Source organism: Panthera pardus, unplaced genomic scaffold, assembly GCF_024362965.1.
Source record: "Panthera pardus isolate Hobbes unplaced genomic scaffold, ASM2436296v1 HiC_scaffold_27, whole genome shotgun sequence".
Lineage (NCBI taxonomy): Eukaryota > Metazoa > Chordata > Mammalia > Carnivora > Felidae > Panthera > Panthera pardus.
This window is the reverse complement of record NW_026526843.1, coordinates 26,056,215-26,071,715: the sequence shown is the minus strand read 5'-3', so window position 1 is coordinate 26,071,715 and position 15,501 is coordinate 26,056,215. Positions and strand designations below refer to the sequence as shown.

At 35.1% G+C, this 15,501-nt stretch overlaps 1 protein-coding gene across 8 annotated transcripts in view; it reads left to right on the top strand.

Annotated features, from left to right (window-relative positions):
• STAG2 (stromal antigen 2) overlaps positions 1 to 15,501 on the top strand; it is a 138,498-nt gene that overhangs the window by 107,630 nt on the left and 15,367 nt on the right. For all 8 annotated transcript variants that reach the window (XM_019421805.2, XM_019421800.2, XM_019421806.2 and 5 more), the window contains 5 exons: positions 1,027 to 1,201; positions 5,347 to 5,486; positions 6,976 to 7,077; positions 9,942 to 10,090; positions 11,588 to 11,716. In XM_019421805.2, the coding sequence (XP_019277350.1) occupies positions 1,027 to 1,201; positions 5,347 to 5,486; positions 6,976 to 7,077; positions 9,942 to 10,090; positions 11,588 to 11,716 (695 nt within the window). The remainder of the gene's footprint in view (positions 1 to 1,026; positions 1,202 to 5,346; positions 5,487 to 6,975; positions 7,078 to 9,941; positions 10,091 to 11,587; positions 11,717 to 15,501) is intronic.

Here is a 15,501-nt window from a genome sequence, read left to right as displayed (position 1 = left end):
TTCTAACAGCTTCCAGAAATAGTTCCTGGTTAGTTCACTTGACCTGCTAGTTCACCTAATTAGTAAATACCAACATGCTTATCACTTTGTGTTCTTACTGTATATGTTGCAAAAGTTTTTATAAACTCAGATATCCTGATGGGTATAAATGGCTACTATAATAGCAAAATGAGAAGAGACTGAAAGAAGAGATGAAAGCATAAAGTGAAAGAGAAAAAAGTTAATGTGGTTAGTTCCAAAAAGGTAAAACCATAAATGAGATCTGCTTTATGCTCTGTAGTATACTCTTAGAATCTGTCTAGCAGTAGTCTTCCTTCAAATGTATTTTACTGTTGACTTTGCGACCCCGAGATTCTATGTTGATTACAATCCTTTCCCAATAGGTAATTAAAATTTTCCGGTTTCTTTCTATTTTTACTAGTGTTTGAGTCCATTTAAAACTCCTGGCCACGTTTTTATAAAGCTCCTTAAGATATAGCATTAGCTTTATGTTTATTATGATATTATCAGGTTTGCCTGATGAGTAATAAGGAGGCACATAATTGGTTGTGTTTTTTCTCTACTTAATTACCACACATAATGAGAATGAGCATGCTTAAAAAGTACCAGAGACTTTGTGATCTCTCTTCTAAGAGATATTCTAGGACATTCCAAGTTTATATGTTATTTCATATTTAGGAATGTATAACGTGAGATACGGTCATATAGTGTAGAATGGGATTTGGAGTCAGAAAACCTATGGTTGATTCCTGACTGCATGTTTTGGCAGTGTTAATATGTTCACGTCACTTAAAGGTTGCTGAAAAGGAACAATATTTGTGAAGTTACCTTGCAGTTAGTAAAACATGATTGCACATATTAGTAATCATTATTATGAAAATTATATTCTTCAGCTTTAAAAATTCAGTAAAATACTAAACTAATTTTTTTAAGCAAAAGTTAGATTCTGTTTTTGTGTTAAATATGTCTCTTGTGGTAGTTGGTGAGAAACCTTGAATTATAGCATGCTGTACTTTTTTTTAATAGGCCTTCACTATTCTGTGTGATATTCTGATGATCTTCAGCCATCAAATTATGTCTGGAGGACGGGACATGTTAGAGCCATTAGTTTACACCCCTGATTCTTCATTGCAGTCTGAGTTGCTCAGCTTTATTCTGGATCATGTCTTCATTGAACAGGATGATGATAATAACAGCGCAGGTAATTTTATTGATATCTTTTTGTTAAACCTTTGTATCCAGCAGAAATTTAAGGAAGTGGTAGAATACTATTTGATATTTTACTCTGAAAACTTTAAACACAGGTTCATGTTCCGGCACATTTCTATTAATTTTTTGTAATATTGTAAAGATAATGTGATATCTTCTTACCAGTTTTCAGGTAGTTTGAACAGAATAAAGTGTTTCTTTAAGTGACCTTTTTGTTGTATTAAACTGTATAATTTCTCAATGTTAGAAAATGTTTGAAACTGTTCTGTAAATGTCTGGGGCAGTACAGAATGTTCACAGGAAAATAATTGCACCAGCCTTGCCTAGTGTTAAATTACTCTTCCTACCCTAATTACATACACAGATGCCTTACTTGAACAAGAGGTCATGGAAAAACAGTGTTGGGTGGCTTCTTTCTCGGTTTGTTTTTAATTTGAAGTGCAGTATAACATCAATATATATGAATCTCCATACATATAATGACACATCACTGCAAATCAGATTCTAAACGCCTACAATTCTAGACATGGCTTATAGCTTATTTTTATCAATAACCAGCTTTGTTTCTCAAGTATTAAAATTTAGCTAAAACAGAATTAAGAAACCTAGAGTAGCAGAAACATTGGTTAAGAGTCCATGTATTGAAGTTTATTTACTTAAAACTTTTTACCTTTGGGCGCCTGGGTGGCTCAGTCGGTTGAGCGTCCGACTTTGGCTCAGGTCATGCTCTCGTGGTCTGTGAGTTCGAGCCCCGTGTCGGGCTCTGTGCTGACATCTCAGAGCCTGGAGCCTGCTTCAGATTCTGTGTCTCCCTCTCTCTCTGCCTTTCCCCTGCTCCTGCTCTGTCTCTGTCAAAAATAAATAAACATTAAAAATTTTTTACCTCTTACTTTGAGCCGTTGGTTTAGTTAGACTTTTATTTTTTAACATTTATTTGACATTTATTGGTCAGCAGGCAGTATACTAGATGCTATGGTTATAAAAAAAAATGAAACAGTGGCTTTTCCTTTGAGAATTCAAGTGGAAAAGCCATACCTATTTTTTTTAAAACGTTTATTTATTTATTTTGAGAGAGAGCACATTCAGGGGAGAGGCAGAGAGAGAGGGAGAGAGAGAATCCCAAGCAGGCTCCAAGCTGTCAACACAGAGCCTGACTTGAGGCTCGAATTCCTGAACCACGAAATCATAACCTGGGTCGAAATCAAGTCAAATGCTTAACCAACTATCCAGGTGCCCTGAAAAGACGTATCTAAACACAAATAATTTCACTGCAATTTGATAAGTAATAGAGGCATGTTCACATTGTTGTGGGCTTGTAGAGAAAGTTTTAACTGGCCTGGGAGTCAAACCATTGAAATAAGCTAACATTTGAATCAGATCCTAAAAGAGATGAGTAGGAGTTTTTTAAAACTTCTATGGGAAAGCATAGTTGCATTCCAAAAACTGATACAAAATCGGTTTTGGTTTACCACCCTTTTTGTTAATTGGGTGACTGCCTCTACTACATTTATACCATGAAACTAGAAGAGAATAAGCTTGCCAATACTCCTGAGTTATCTAGGAGCTTGTTGAAATTATACTCAGTCTTATTGGACTTTTTTTTCCTATTTAAACCTTAAAAATGAAATGTATTCCAGTTTTTTGAAAAATATATAACACATTTGTCCATATCTACCACTAGCACTTGTCAAATTTTGCCTTATTTGTTACTGATTTTTATTTTTGAAGGAATAAAGGGTAGATACAAAAGAAATCCTTGTTTTTATCCCTGCCCAGTCCTATTACTCTTTTTCCCTGGAGATAACTGCTATTCTGAATTTGCCATTATCATTCTTTGTTTTTTAATTTTATTATTAGAAGTTTATATGTCTGATAATATATAGTTTATTTTATGTTACTAGTTTCCACATAAATGGTATTATGTTGAACATTTTATTTTGCATCTTGTTTTTTTGCATTAACATTTTTGAAATCTGTCAGTGTTGTCATGGTTATAGCTTATTCATCTTGACTGCTGTTACATAATATGAATTAACTCTACTTTATCCATTTTTATGTTATTTCCTTTTTTTTATTTTGGGGGGGAGGAGAGAGAGAGAGAGAGAATGAATGAATGAATGAATGAATGAATGAATCCAAAACAGGATCCACACTCAGCACGGAGCCTGATATGGGTCTTGATCCCATGACTGTGAGATCATGACCTGTGCTGAAATCAAGAGTCGGACGCTTAACTGACTGAGCCACCCAGGCACCCCTATCCATTTTTATATTGAGGAACATTTAGGTTGTTATCAATTTTTTCCCTATTGTAGTGCTACAACAAATGTTTTCTTACACTTTTCCCCTTGAGCACACGTGCAAATGCTTTTCTAGTGCATATCTAAGAATGGAATTGCCAGATTATATAGTCTGTGTGTGTCTTAACTTGACCACATGTTGTGAAATTATTCTTCCAAGTTGTTGTATTGTTTTATTTTCCCACCAGGAACATGAGTTTCCATTGCTTTTCGTTTTCATCTAACCCCTGATGTTGTAGACCCATGGTTATTTATTTGATTTGTTTGTCTACATCTCATGAGAAGGGGAGCATAAAACAGAGAGTGCTTCTAGAGGCAATGACAACACAAAATAACAATGGCAGCTAACATCTATGAGAGGCCCAGTGGGTGAGATAAATCTCTAACATTGTTTAATCCTTACAAGTGGCTGGTTTTCAGTAAGAAGTGGAAAAAAACCAGGGTGCCTGGCTGACTCAGAAGTGTATGTGATTCTTTATTCAGGGTCATGAGTTCAAGCCCCACTTTGGGTGTAGAGACTACCAAAAAAATAAATAAACTTTAAAAACAAACCCAAAATCAGAGCTCAAAAACTCTTAATATCTGGGCAATTTAGTCTGTAGGGGGAAAACATCTGAATACATGTACTTCCTAAGAGTAGTACTAAACAGTGATTGGAAACAGTATCGTATAGAAATCCATTACAATCACAGAGATGTTTAGACAAAGCTGGTATATTCAGTGCAATCTTTTAAAAGAGTAAACAATACATTTTAGGTTTCTAATCAAATGGCTTTGGGATTCTGGAGTATGCACTCATGATAACTTTTTCTGATGCTCTGTCTGAAATTCCTATTCTCAAAATTTGGTTTTGACTTACTAGCAGTTATCAAGGATCATCAGAGACCGGGTAAAATATTTGTTTTAAAGAACATTCTTACTTTACACAAATTAGTTGTTTGATATTGGTGATGTTATATTGAAGAGCTGACAGGATATGCACCTACTGTTCACAAAAGAGGAAATATAAATGTCTAATCAATGCACGAAAAACTTTAACTTCACTGCTAACCAAAGAAATGTAAATCAAAATTAGATAGTTTTTATAAGGAATTTCGTTTGTAAAATTTATCCAGAAGAAAATACGTAGCTTTATATATAAAAGGTATCATCACAATTTCATTTGCAGTATCAAATAATTAGAAAGAGTCTTTTGGCAGTACTTGGAGGCTATAGTCCAGCTTCCTTGACTATTCAGTCGGAAGTAAGTCTTACTCCTTGATAACTCTGAATGTCAACATCTCACACAATGGATCTGAGTAGAAATGTGTGAAGTTACCTTAAAAAGAATGGTTCCTAGGCCAGACTTACTGAATATATGTGATATGCATAACATAAGTATGTTGAGGGTAGGGTAGGGTCGAATCATCCTTGAAGGGATAGGAAGGTTTCTGAGCTTGGCTGTCCCCTGTGAAGAGCCTTAACCAAAGACACGGAGTCTGCAGATCTCATTGGCAAACTATCCTTTAGGCAAGTGAATGAATGGGTTGGGCAAGCTCAGCCTGACTTCACTAAACATCAGTTCCTCTGACTCATTCCACTTGTTCCTGTTATGTATGTCTTCAACAGGCAGCCTTATGATTACTGTTTGAGTTCACAAAAATTTTCTCTCTTGGGATTAAGGAACTGATCATTCACTGAGATATTAAGAGTGACTATAATTTGCATTTCATTTAAATGCTTTTTCCTTATTTTTTCAAATTCTCCAAAATAAAGGTATTTTATAGTAAGAATTAAAAAATACATATGGCAGAAGTAAAATACAAGATGGCTTAATGTTTGTAATTTTTTTTCTCAGACGGTCAACAGGAGGATGAAGCCAGCAAAATTGAAGCTTTGCACAAGAGAAGAAATTTACTTGCAGCATTTTGTAAGCTAATTGTATATACTGTGGTGGAGATGAATACAGCTGCAGATATCTTCAAGCAGTATATGAAGGTAAAGTTGAAAAATGGATAGCAACTTATTTTTATAATGCTTAAAAGAAAATGAGTGTAACACTGGCTTTTATGCCTGATTGCCATTGAATTTTTTAAACGGTAAGTTACTTTTCTAGCATAAAGTAAAATTTCTTTTAAAATCTAATTTTTTCGGTAACATGACCTCATACTTCTACTCTTCCATTAATGGACATTTTGGATTTGTTGGTTCACATCTTTTACAATATTGGAAACATGTTGTCTTAGGTTAACTAGCACTGTTAGAAATTACCTTTGTGATTTGGTTTAAGACAACAGGATGATGTTCCTCCTCTGCTTGATGTAGCATAAAAAGGGTATTGTTCCAGGAGTCAGGAGACCTAGCTGCTATAGTTCTGGCTTGGTTACTATGCAGCTCGTGACCTTGAGTAATTCAATACCTTTTGTGTCCTGTCTTTCTTCATCTGTTCCACTGTGATAACTAAGGTTCCTTTAGGCTTTGAAAATCTGATTTGATTCACAGTGGGTTATTCACAATTTTCATAAGTACCTGTGAGATTCTCTAATTTTTAAGTGGTAGTAGAAAGGATATTATTAGCGGTACTAATGAAATATGACTAAATGTGGTAGGATAGTTTTTCTTTAATCCTTTCTCAAGTAAAATCTAATTATAAATGTGAACTTTTTAAGACTTTGCTGTCACTAAATATGCAATAAATTTGTCAAAACCTAATTAATTAGTTCTCTCTTTGAAATATTTTGCTACATGATAGAACTCTCTTAGAACCATTGTAAATTTGGAATTTAAGTTATTTGGCATTATTGTTTTTAGATTTTTAAAAAAAAAACTAAGGTTGTGAAGTCATTTTACAAGTTTAAACTTTTTGACTTAGGTATTGTAAAATCAGTTTTATTAGTCATAAGGGTATGGTTATCCTGTTATCTCTGATAGTTCTGTATTCATTTTGAAACAAGGTCTTAAATTAGAAGAAAAAAATTCATGTGCGATGAATGTATAACACAAATGTCACACACAATGAGTTTTCTTTTAAATGTTAACAGGCTGTTAGTTTCCATAAGCCAAATTAATAAAGTTGGAAACTGCATGTGACCTGTGGGCCTGTTGTAACAATGAATAAGTTCTAAATGTAACTGGGATTATATTCATTGTCTTGATAGTTCACAAAGAGCACAAGAACTTTGTTTATATCCTTTGTGCTATTTCAGACAATGTGCATAACCTGATTACTTAGTGTTTTACTCCGCACCTCCTTAAAACCAGATCTGGAGCTTAATGTGATTGGGTCTCAACTGTTTCAGAATTTACTGGTGTTAGGGATTATATACTTAGAAATTATTTTAAAGTTTAGTAACATTTTTATTCTGCCTCTGAATGTGTAAGTTTGTGGCATACTTTGTGGCATACTCACATGGCTAACATAAAATTAGCCTTATTGTCCAAAAGTTTTAGGAGATAAGGCTCTAATTTGTACAAATTTCTTTTCTAGTATTATAATGACTATGGAGACATCATAAAAGAAACGATGAGTAAAACAAGGCAGATAGACAAAATTCAGTGTGCAAAGACCCTTATTCTCAGTTTGCAACAGGTAAGATACAAAGTATCAACTTGGTTAAACATAATTAACATCTAAGAGTTTTCAAGGTAACAAGTAGAAAACTGGACAAAGGATGCAATACACAGTTCATGAAAGTAGAAATACATGATTTTGAGTCTCACTAGTAGACATTGTGCAAGTGAGATCATTTTTTGCTTTCAGACTGGCAACACTTAGAGCTATCTAAGATGTGGGAGAAATAGGTACGGTCAGCAGTATGTGTTGGTACAAGCTTCCTGGTAGGCAGTTGTTTGGCAGTGTATATCAAAATGTATAACGTGTATGCCATTTTTGGCCACGCTTCAATTCTGCTTTTAAAATTTTATCCAAAGTGGTAATAGGACAAGTTTGCAAAAAGAGGTATATAATATCACACATGGCAGGGTTGTTTAGAATAGCAAGAAATTAGAAATAATCCAAATGTCTATCAATAAGATATTAGATGACTATATTGTGCAATGCATCTCTTGCAATGACTATTGTGTAGTACTTAAAATTGTTTTTTTCCTTTTTGGTGTAGCACTTAAAAGTCGTGTAGATCTGTATTCACTTTCACTAATGTGTAAAGATCAAATATATAGTTTGAGAATAAAATGAAAAAGAGTATAGTACAGCATCCCTGTAAAATTGAACTTCTCTGTATATCTATCTGGAAAAATCATCACCAAAATTTTAGCTGTGGTTAACTTGCTTTGGTAGTTTTCAAGTGAATTTTACTGTTTTTTTTTTTTTTTTTCATTTTCACATTTACCTTAATGAGCATTTATCAGTTTTATAATCAAACCACAATACTCATTTTCATTTTGACAGTGGTGAGGCAAGTTTAACTTCGTAAAAATCATTTGCTTAATATGCGTTTGTCTCTGGAGACCGAATGCGTATAGAACATAACCCAACCTATTTCAGTTTGATAAATTTCCTTTTAAGAAATCTAGGTATTGAATTTCTTAATCCCATTTGCATATTTGGGTATTCTTTAATGTTTACTAGAGCACAAGTAGAGGAGGGGCAGAGAGAGAGAGGGAGACACAGAATTCAAAGCGGGCGTCAGGCTCTGAGCTGTCAGCACAAAGCCCAACGTGGGGCTCGAACCCACAAACTATGCGATCATGACCTGAGCCGAATTCAGATGCTTAACCAGTTGAGCCGCCCAGGTGCCCCTGGATATTCTTTTATTTAAAAAAAATTTTTTATTTTAATGTTTATTTCTTTTTGGCAGAGAGCATGAGTGGGGGAAGGGCAGAGAGAGAGGGAGACACAGAATCTGAAGCAGGCTCCAGGCTCCGAGCTGTCAGCACAGAGTTCGACGTGGGGCTCAAACTCACGAACCATGAGATCATGACCTGAGCCGAAGTTGGACGCTCAACCGACTGAGCCACCCAGGCGCCCCTGGATATTCTTCATTAAAGTCAATAGAGGGGTCCCTGGGTGGCTCATTTGGTTAAGCGTCCGACTCTTGATTTTGGCTTGGGTCATGATCTCACAGTTTGTGAGTTTGAGCCCTATGTCATGTCTGTGCTGACAGTGTGGAGCCTGTTGGGATATTTTCTTTCCCTCCCACCTCCCCCCAATCTCCTGCTCACGTGTGTGCTCTCTCTCTTCCTCTGTTTCCCAAAAATAAATATTGAAAAAACGTTAATGGAATTTAAAAGGATTTAAGGTTGACATTTAAGTAACTTTTCTTCTCTTATAAACCAATAGCTTCTCCCTGTAGAAAGTTTAGAAAATATAGGAACTAGAAAAAATACAACATCCTTGTTTTTCACCTAACAAATACATTTTTAGTTTTTAATAGCCTTCTTAGTCTTTTATGCCTATATGAAACCTTAAGTTTTATAAAAAATTAAGCCATATTATGCATTCTATTTTCTAAGCCTGAATTTTTCATGTTAATAAAGCAATAACACTTTCATGCCATTACTTTCCTGTAATGTTTTATTTATTTTTGAGAAAGTGCAAGTGGGGGAGGGACAGAGAGGGACAGAGGATCTGAAGCAGGCTCTGTGCTGACGGCAGTGAGCCTGATGTGGGGCTTGAACTCACAAACCGCACGATCATGACCTGAGCCAAAGTCTGACACTCAACCGCCTGAGGCACCCAGGCGCCCCTTTTTTGAGCATTTTAAATGACTATATAGTATTCCATTTTATACAAGGACCATAATTTAATCAGTATCTCTCCTTGTTTAGCATTGAGGTCTTTTACTATCCTTGCCATTATAAATAACACCAAAACATTTTTGTACCTATGTATCGTGCACAGATACTATTATTCCTTTGAGTAAAGTCCAGTAATTAGAATTGTTTACATAAAGGACATCAGACTTTTACAGTTTTCAATACAGATTGCTCTCTAGAAAGGTTATCTTTCAATTATGTTTCTAGCAGGTCACAGTGCTTGTTGCATGATAGTCTTATCAGTAGTAGCCATTATTTGTTGAAAACCTTGGCCATTTGGTAGTTGAAAATTATATTTTGTTGTGCTTACTTACGATGGAAGTTCTTGATGTGAAGATTCATTATTTAAATGGGAAGTAACACATAGTTGCCTAATAATGGAGTGGGTTTCCTTTTTCTTTATATTTTTATATGCTGTTTTAATATCCAGTTAATTCCAGCAGAATAGAATTATACCATAATTAACCTAAAGAGTTCTTAATGTCAGTAACTCCCTCTAGTCTGAATGTATGAAGTACTGTAATTTTGGTCATTTCTATCATGTTCTTAAAAATCCATGTTTTAGAATAAAATACAATGCCCCATTTATGGATCACCTAAAGAATATGAGATCTTAAAAGATGTTAGTAATCTATACTTACTACAAAACTCTAACATGCTTTCTTTTTTCCCAAACAGCTTTTCAATGAAATGATACAGGAAAACGGCTATAATTTTGATAGATCGTCCTCAACATTTAGCGGCATAAAAGAACTTGCTCGACGTTTTGCTTTAACTTTTGGACTCGATCAGTTGAAAACAAGGGAGGCCATTGCTATGCTACACAAGTAATCTCCAAATATTTTATTCAGCTCTCCTGTTTTTTAATCATGAAATTTTTTTGTATTTACTTCTTTTGTTTAGAATAACCAAATTCAATTGATGCTTTATTATTTTTTTTTCAAATCTGTGGCATATCTCCTTTCTTGAGAACCAGTAATAATGCTATCTCCGTTAACACATGTATTGGGACTAAAACTTCTTTTATAGAAAGTCTTTGCTTTAATTAAAACAATACAAAAATCCTTATAAATTATGTGAAGAAAAGCAACACATATTCATCAGGTATTATAAAATCTCTTTTAATAGCTTTTATTATAATCTCACTGCTAGGTAGAGAAATTTTTGAGATTTGATTCAATTTTTCTCTTTCTGTGGTTCTGTTTTCTATTTTGTAGTGCTCTTTTCCCTTGTTTTGAGCCACAGCCTTCTTTCTGCCTGCATTTATTTTTTGCCCTTATCAAAATTGAAAATTATCTGACTTTATTTTGGTCATATATTTTAGCATTCAATCATGCTTTTAAATAGGAGTATATTTTAGAGTTTTAACATAACCAGCACGTGGATAGTAATACGCTTTACTTCTTAATTCTGGATGAAGAGCCTGGCCTTTGGGAATATCAAGAGGCTTGGACTCTCTTTCACGAAAGCTCTTTGTTTCATTTGTGTCTCTTTTACTCCTTGCTTACTTAGTTATAAATGTGTTAAATATCTCCCTACAGGTATTTTTCTTCTTTAAGTTAGTCCCATACCCCATACTCCCTCTCTCCTTTTACTTTGTTCTGAACATCTCAAATTCCTTTTTATGCCTTTCTGTAATATATTGGATGATAATTTTAGGTATTATTTAAGGACCACACATGTAGTGATTATTTTGAGAAAGTAATATATTATTTTCTTCTTGTAGTAGCCTTCCATTCCTTCCTCCCCAATTTCATCGGATTGTTTTTTACACAGTTACATTTTTGATAGACTATAAGAATATAACATTGGGTTGTTGTCTTGATTAGAGGTATTTGTCACTAAATAAATATATTTAAAATGGGCCCTAAGTGAAATTAAATTTTGAAATTGACTCTTAAATGCAATGTTAGAAGTATTTTTTTAATAATATTTAAATTAGTTTTAAGCGTCATAGTAGGTCTCCTTATGTCTTGAAAAATACAGACTATATATTGATCATTACATGAGAGAATTTGGGCTGTTTTCTTTGGAGAAGAGATCCAAGAATGTAGATATACCAAACCACATTCAAAGTAATGCTAGCTGGTGTGTGTGTATTCCTCTGTGTGTTTTAGTTTTAAAATAACAGTGACATAAAATGTACATGTACTTGCTCATTCTCACACTATAGGCTCCTTATTCTCTTTATTCCTCAGATTAAATGCATGGCAGAGGAAACATCTTAATAGTGGAACAAAACTATATATAGAGAGAAATTTCCTTTCTGTGTTACTAAATTTCGTATTGTGAACCTTAAATGTTTTGTTTTTTTGTTGTTGCAGAGATGGCATAGAATTTGCTTTTAAAGAGCCTAACCCACAAGGAGAGAGCCATCCACCTTTAAATTTGGCATTTCTTGATATCTTGAGCGAATTTTCTTCTAAACTACTCCGACAAGACAAAAGAACGGTGTATGTATTTGCTAAAAATATTCTATTTATGTTTGTGTTGAAATTCCTGTGTGTTTTGTTTTGTTTTGTTTTGGAGAGAGTGTGTGCGAATGGGAAAGTGGGGCAGAGAGAGAGGGAGAGAGAGAATCTTAAGCCTAGCATGGAGCCCGATGGGGGGCTCTGTCCCACAACCCTGGGATCATGACCTGAGCCAAAACCAAGAGTCAGAACCAAGAGATGCTCAACCAACTGAGCTACCCACGCATCTCTGTTTTGAAATTCTTAAAGATGAATTGTTACACTTGGTTTTTCTCCCTTCTGCACAGTTGTAGGATTACATTAACGCACAAAATACTTTATGCATCAAAAAATTCTACAATTTAAGGATTATAACTGTATTTTATGCGTACTACTCCATTTTAATTCCTTTGTTGCCCTTCAGTGTAGTTGTGGCTTTAGAGTTGTTACTTGAATGCTTTATGTATTCTTATCTGCATTCTTCACCTTAACCTAATAGACAATAATATCAGTAATTCATCCAGGCTCATGTTAGTCTCTGTGTCGAGCTGTGACTACACTGGAAAGTAGAAGTTTCCTTTTTATCTTTTTTGCTTTAACCGACTAGTCCTATCCTCAGCAGACCAGTTAGACAGAATTCTTTTCTAGTGTGGTCTCCTAAAATGGTGACTTATATTCTAAGAGAGCCCAAGTGAAAATTCTCAAAATTTACTCCCCTCTTTGAGGTATAAAAGGGCAGAGGAATATGAGTAACTCATAGTACCTCTTCTGAAAGTCTACCAGTATTTTGCACTGAAAGATTGTGTAGGTTTTACATGATTTTCTGAAGCAGACAAAACTACTCTCTTGTGGTAGAAATCCCTGTAGTGGTTACTTTTAGGGTTGGGGGTGTTGAATGGGAAAAGGGACATAAGGTAATTTGTAGGATCATGGGAATGTTCTTTATCTTCATAGATGTGTAGGTTATGTGACTGCATTAATTTGCAAAACTGATCCAACTGTCTTCTTAAGTTCTCTGTACTTTATTATATATAAATTTATCTCATTTAAAAATTACATTAGCACTATTAACCAGAGAAATCGAAATTATAAAACAATGAAAAATCATTTCTCACGTAGCAGATTAGCAAAAATTAAGAAGTCTGATAGTGCAAAGTATTGTCAAAGATGTGGAGAAGGAGACTTTTATCCTTGTTGGTGATAGCGTAAATTGATACAAGACCACTTTGTGAAGCTATTTGGCAGTGTCTAGTAACATTTAATATTCTCCCTATCTTATGATCCAGTAATTCTGTTCATAGGTAGATACCCTAGAGAAACTTACACATGTGTACATGGAGAACCATAAAAGAATTTGACCATTGCAGGTTTTGAATAGAGGAAAGGTCAAAACAACATCTATAATTAGAAAATGAGATCAATTGATTGTTATACAATAGGATGTCATAAGCAGTCAAAATGGTTAGATCTTTTCCAAAGTAAACATAATTTCTTAATTTCATTAAACACCCAGTCATTGTTCAAATTTCTAGTAGTCTCATGCCATAAATTACTTTTATTTGAGAGAGAGAGAGAGAGAGAGAGAGAGAGAGAGTGAGTGAGCGAGCATGAGTTAGGGGCAGAGAGAGAGGGAGAGAATCCCAAGTAGGCTCCACGTTGTCAGTGCAGAGCCTGATGCGGGGCTTGAACTCCCAAATCGTGAGATCATGATCTGAGCCAAAACCAAGAGTTGGACACTCAAGCAACTGAGCCACACAAGCGCCCCCAAATTGTAATATATTTAAAGTGTGCAGTATGATGATTTTGTATATTTTGAGAAGATTCCTCTGATCAAGTTAATTAACACGTCTGTCACCTCACATATTTACCCTGTTGGTTTTTTTTGAGAATACTTAGATGCTCCTCTTTTAGCAAATTCCAATTATACAGTGTAATAATAATACACCAAATACACCATCATCAACTATAATCACCATGTTATATGTTACTCAGATGTCATCTTTAAAAGCTCTTTTCTCGGGGCGCCTGGGTGGCTCAGTCGGTTGGGCGGCCGACTTCAGCTCAGGTCATGATCTCGCGGTCCGTGAGTTCGAGCCCCGCGTCGGGCTCTGTGCTGACAGCTCAGAGCCTGGAGCCTGTTTCAGATTCTGTGTCTCCCTCTCTCTGACCCTCCCCCGTTCATGCTCTGTCTCTCTGTATCAAAAATAAATAAACGTTAAAAAAAAATTAAAAAAAAAAATAAAAGCTCTTTTCTCAACTTTACTGAGATATTGTTGACATACAACATTGAACAATTTTAAGGTGTACATTTTGATTTGATACACTATATATTGGAAAATTATTAACACCATAGGATTAGCTGACACCACTCTTCCAAAAATGGTTAGATTTTTGAAATATAATTTTGAGTGTAAAAGTCAAAGTACAAAACTGCTATAATAGTTATAGACAAATATATATTAAAAATATATTATGATTTCACTCATGTGGAATTTAAGAAATGAAACAAACAAAAATGATGGGGAAAGGCAAACCAAGAAACAGACTCTTAACTAGAGAGAACAAACTGACAGTTTCCAGAGGGTAGGTGAGTAAGGGGATTTATAGGGGATGGGGATTAAGGAAGGTACTTGTTACGATGGTACTTGTTATGATGAGCACCAGGTGTTGTTGAATCCCTAAATCCTAAACCTGAAACTAATATTATACTGTATGTTAACTAACTGGAATTGAAATAAAAACTTGAGAAAAATATTTATTAAAAATATTAAAAATATGCATGGGGATGTTAAATAGCAAATTCAGGTTAGTAGTAAGCCTTTGTGGCAGGGAAGAGGACAAAGGGAAATAGCATCAGGGAGGGCCCCTTATCTGGAATGTTCATTTAAGCTATGTGGTGGATACGTAGCTGTAAATCTTTCTACCAGTGAGTATATTTTGGCCCAAGCTCCATATCTTGCTGCAGATTGGTAACAGTTTTCAGAATGATGGCCAGTTGATAGTCTCCACTTTGAGGAGTATTGTACTACCCTGTATACCTGGAATATAATTAATAAATAGTGAACTAACCCCAAGCAGTATCTTTGTAACTGATTCCTCCTATCCTTTGTCTTTAATGGTGTTTAAAACTGGTGATTTTGAATTGATTCGAATTAGTCATTATTGTGACAACAGATTATTTGGGTTACACATTATAGTTAGTTGACAAAAATTGTGTTCATGTATTTGAAACATAATTTAGACAATAAAGCACTGAACTCTTAGTGTCAAAAGTCTGGGAATTTGAGGGGCACCTGGGTGGCTCAGTCGGTTAAGCATCTGACTTCGGCTCAGGTCGTGATCTTGTGGTTCGTGAGTTGGAGCCCCGCATCGGGCTCTGTGCTGACAGCTCAGAGCCTGGAGCCTGCTTCTGATTCTGTGTCTCCCTGTCTCTGCCCCTCCTCTGCTCACGCTTTGTCTCTCTTTCTCTCAAAAATAAATAAACACTTTAAAAAGTCTGGGATTTGAATCCTGGTTCTGTTGCTTTCTCATTCTTATCCTTTGCTTCCTCATCTGTCAAGTAAGGAGAATATCTCCCTCACAGGACTATGAGACTAAAGTTAAAGAACCCAAGAATAAAATGCCTAATACATAATGTAGTCACACAAATGTTAGTTGAATTGTTATTGCTATATTACATATAAGCCATGGAATCCTCATGATACTTGGACCCATGGATAAATGTATGACTTCCATCAGGCTGCAGATAGAGGCCATAGCTTTTTCATCTTTGTACCAATCCCCAGTGC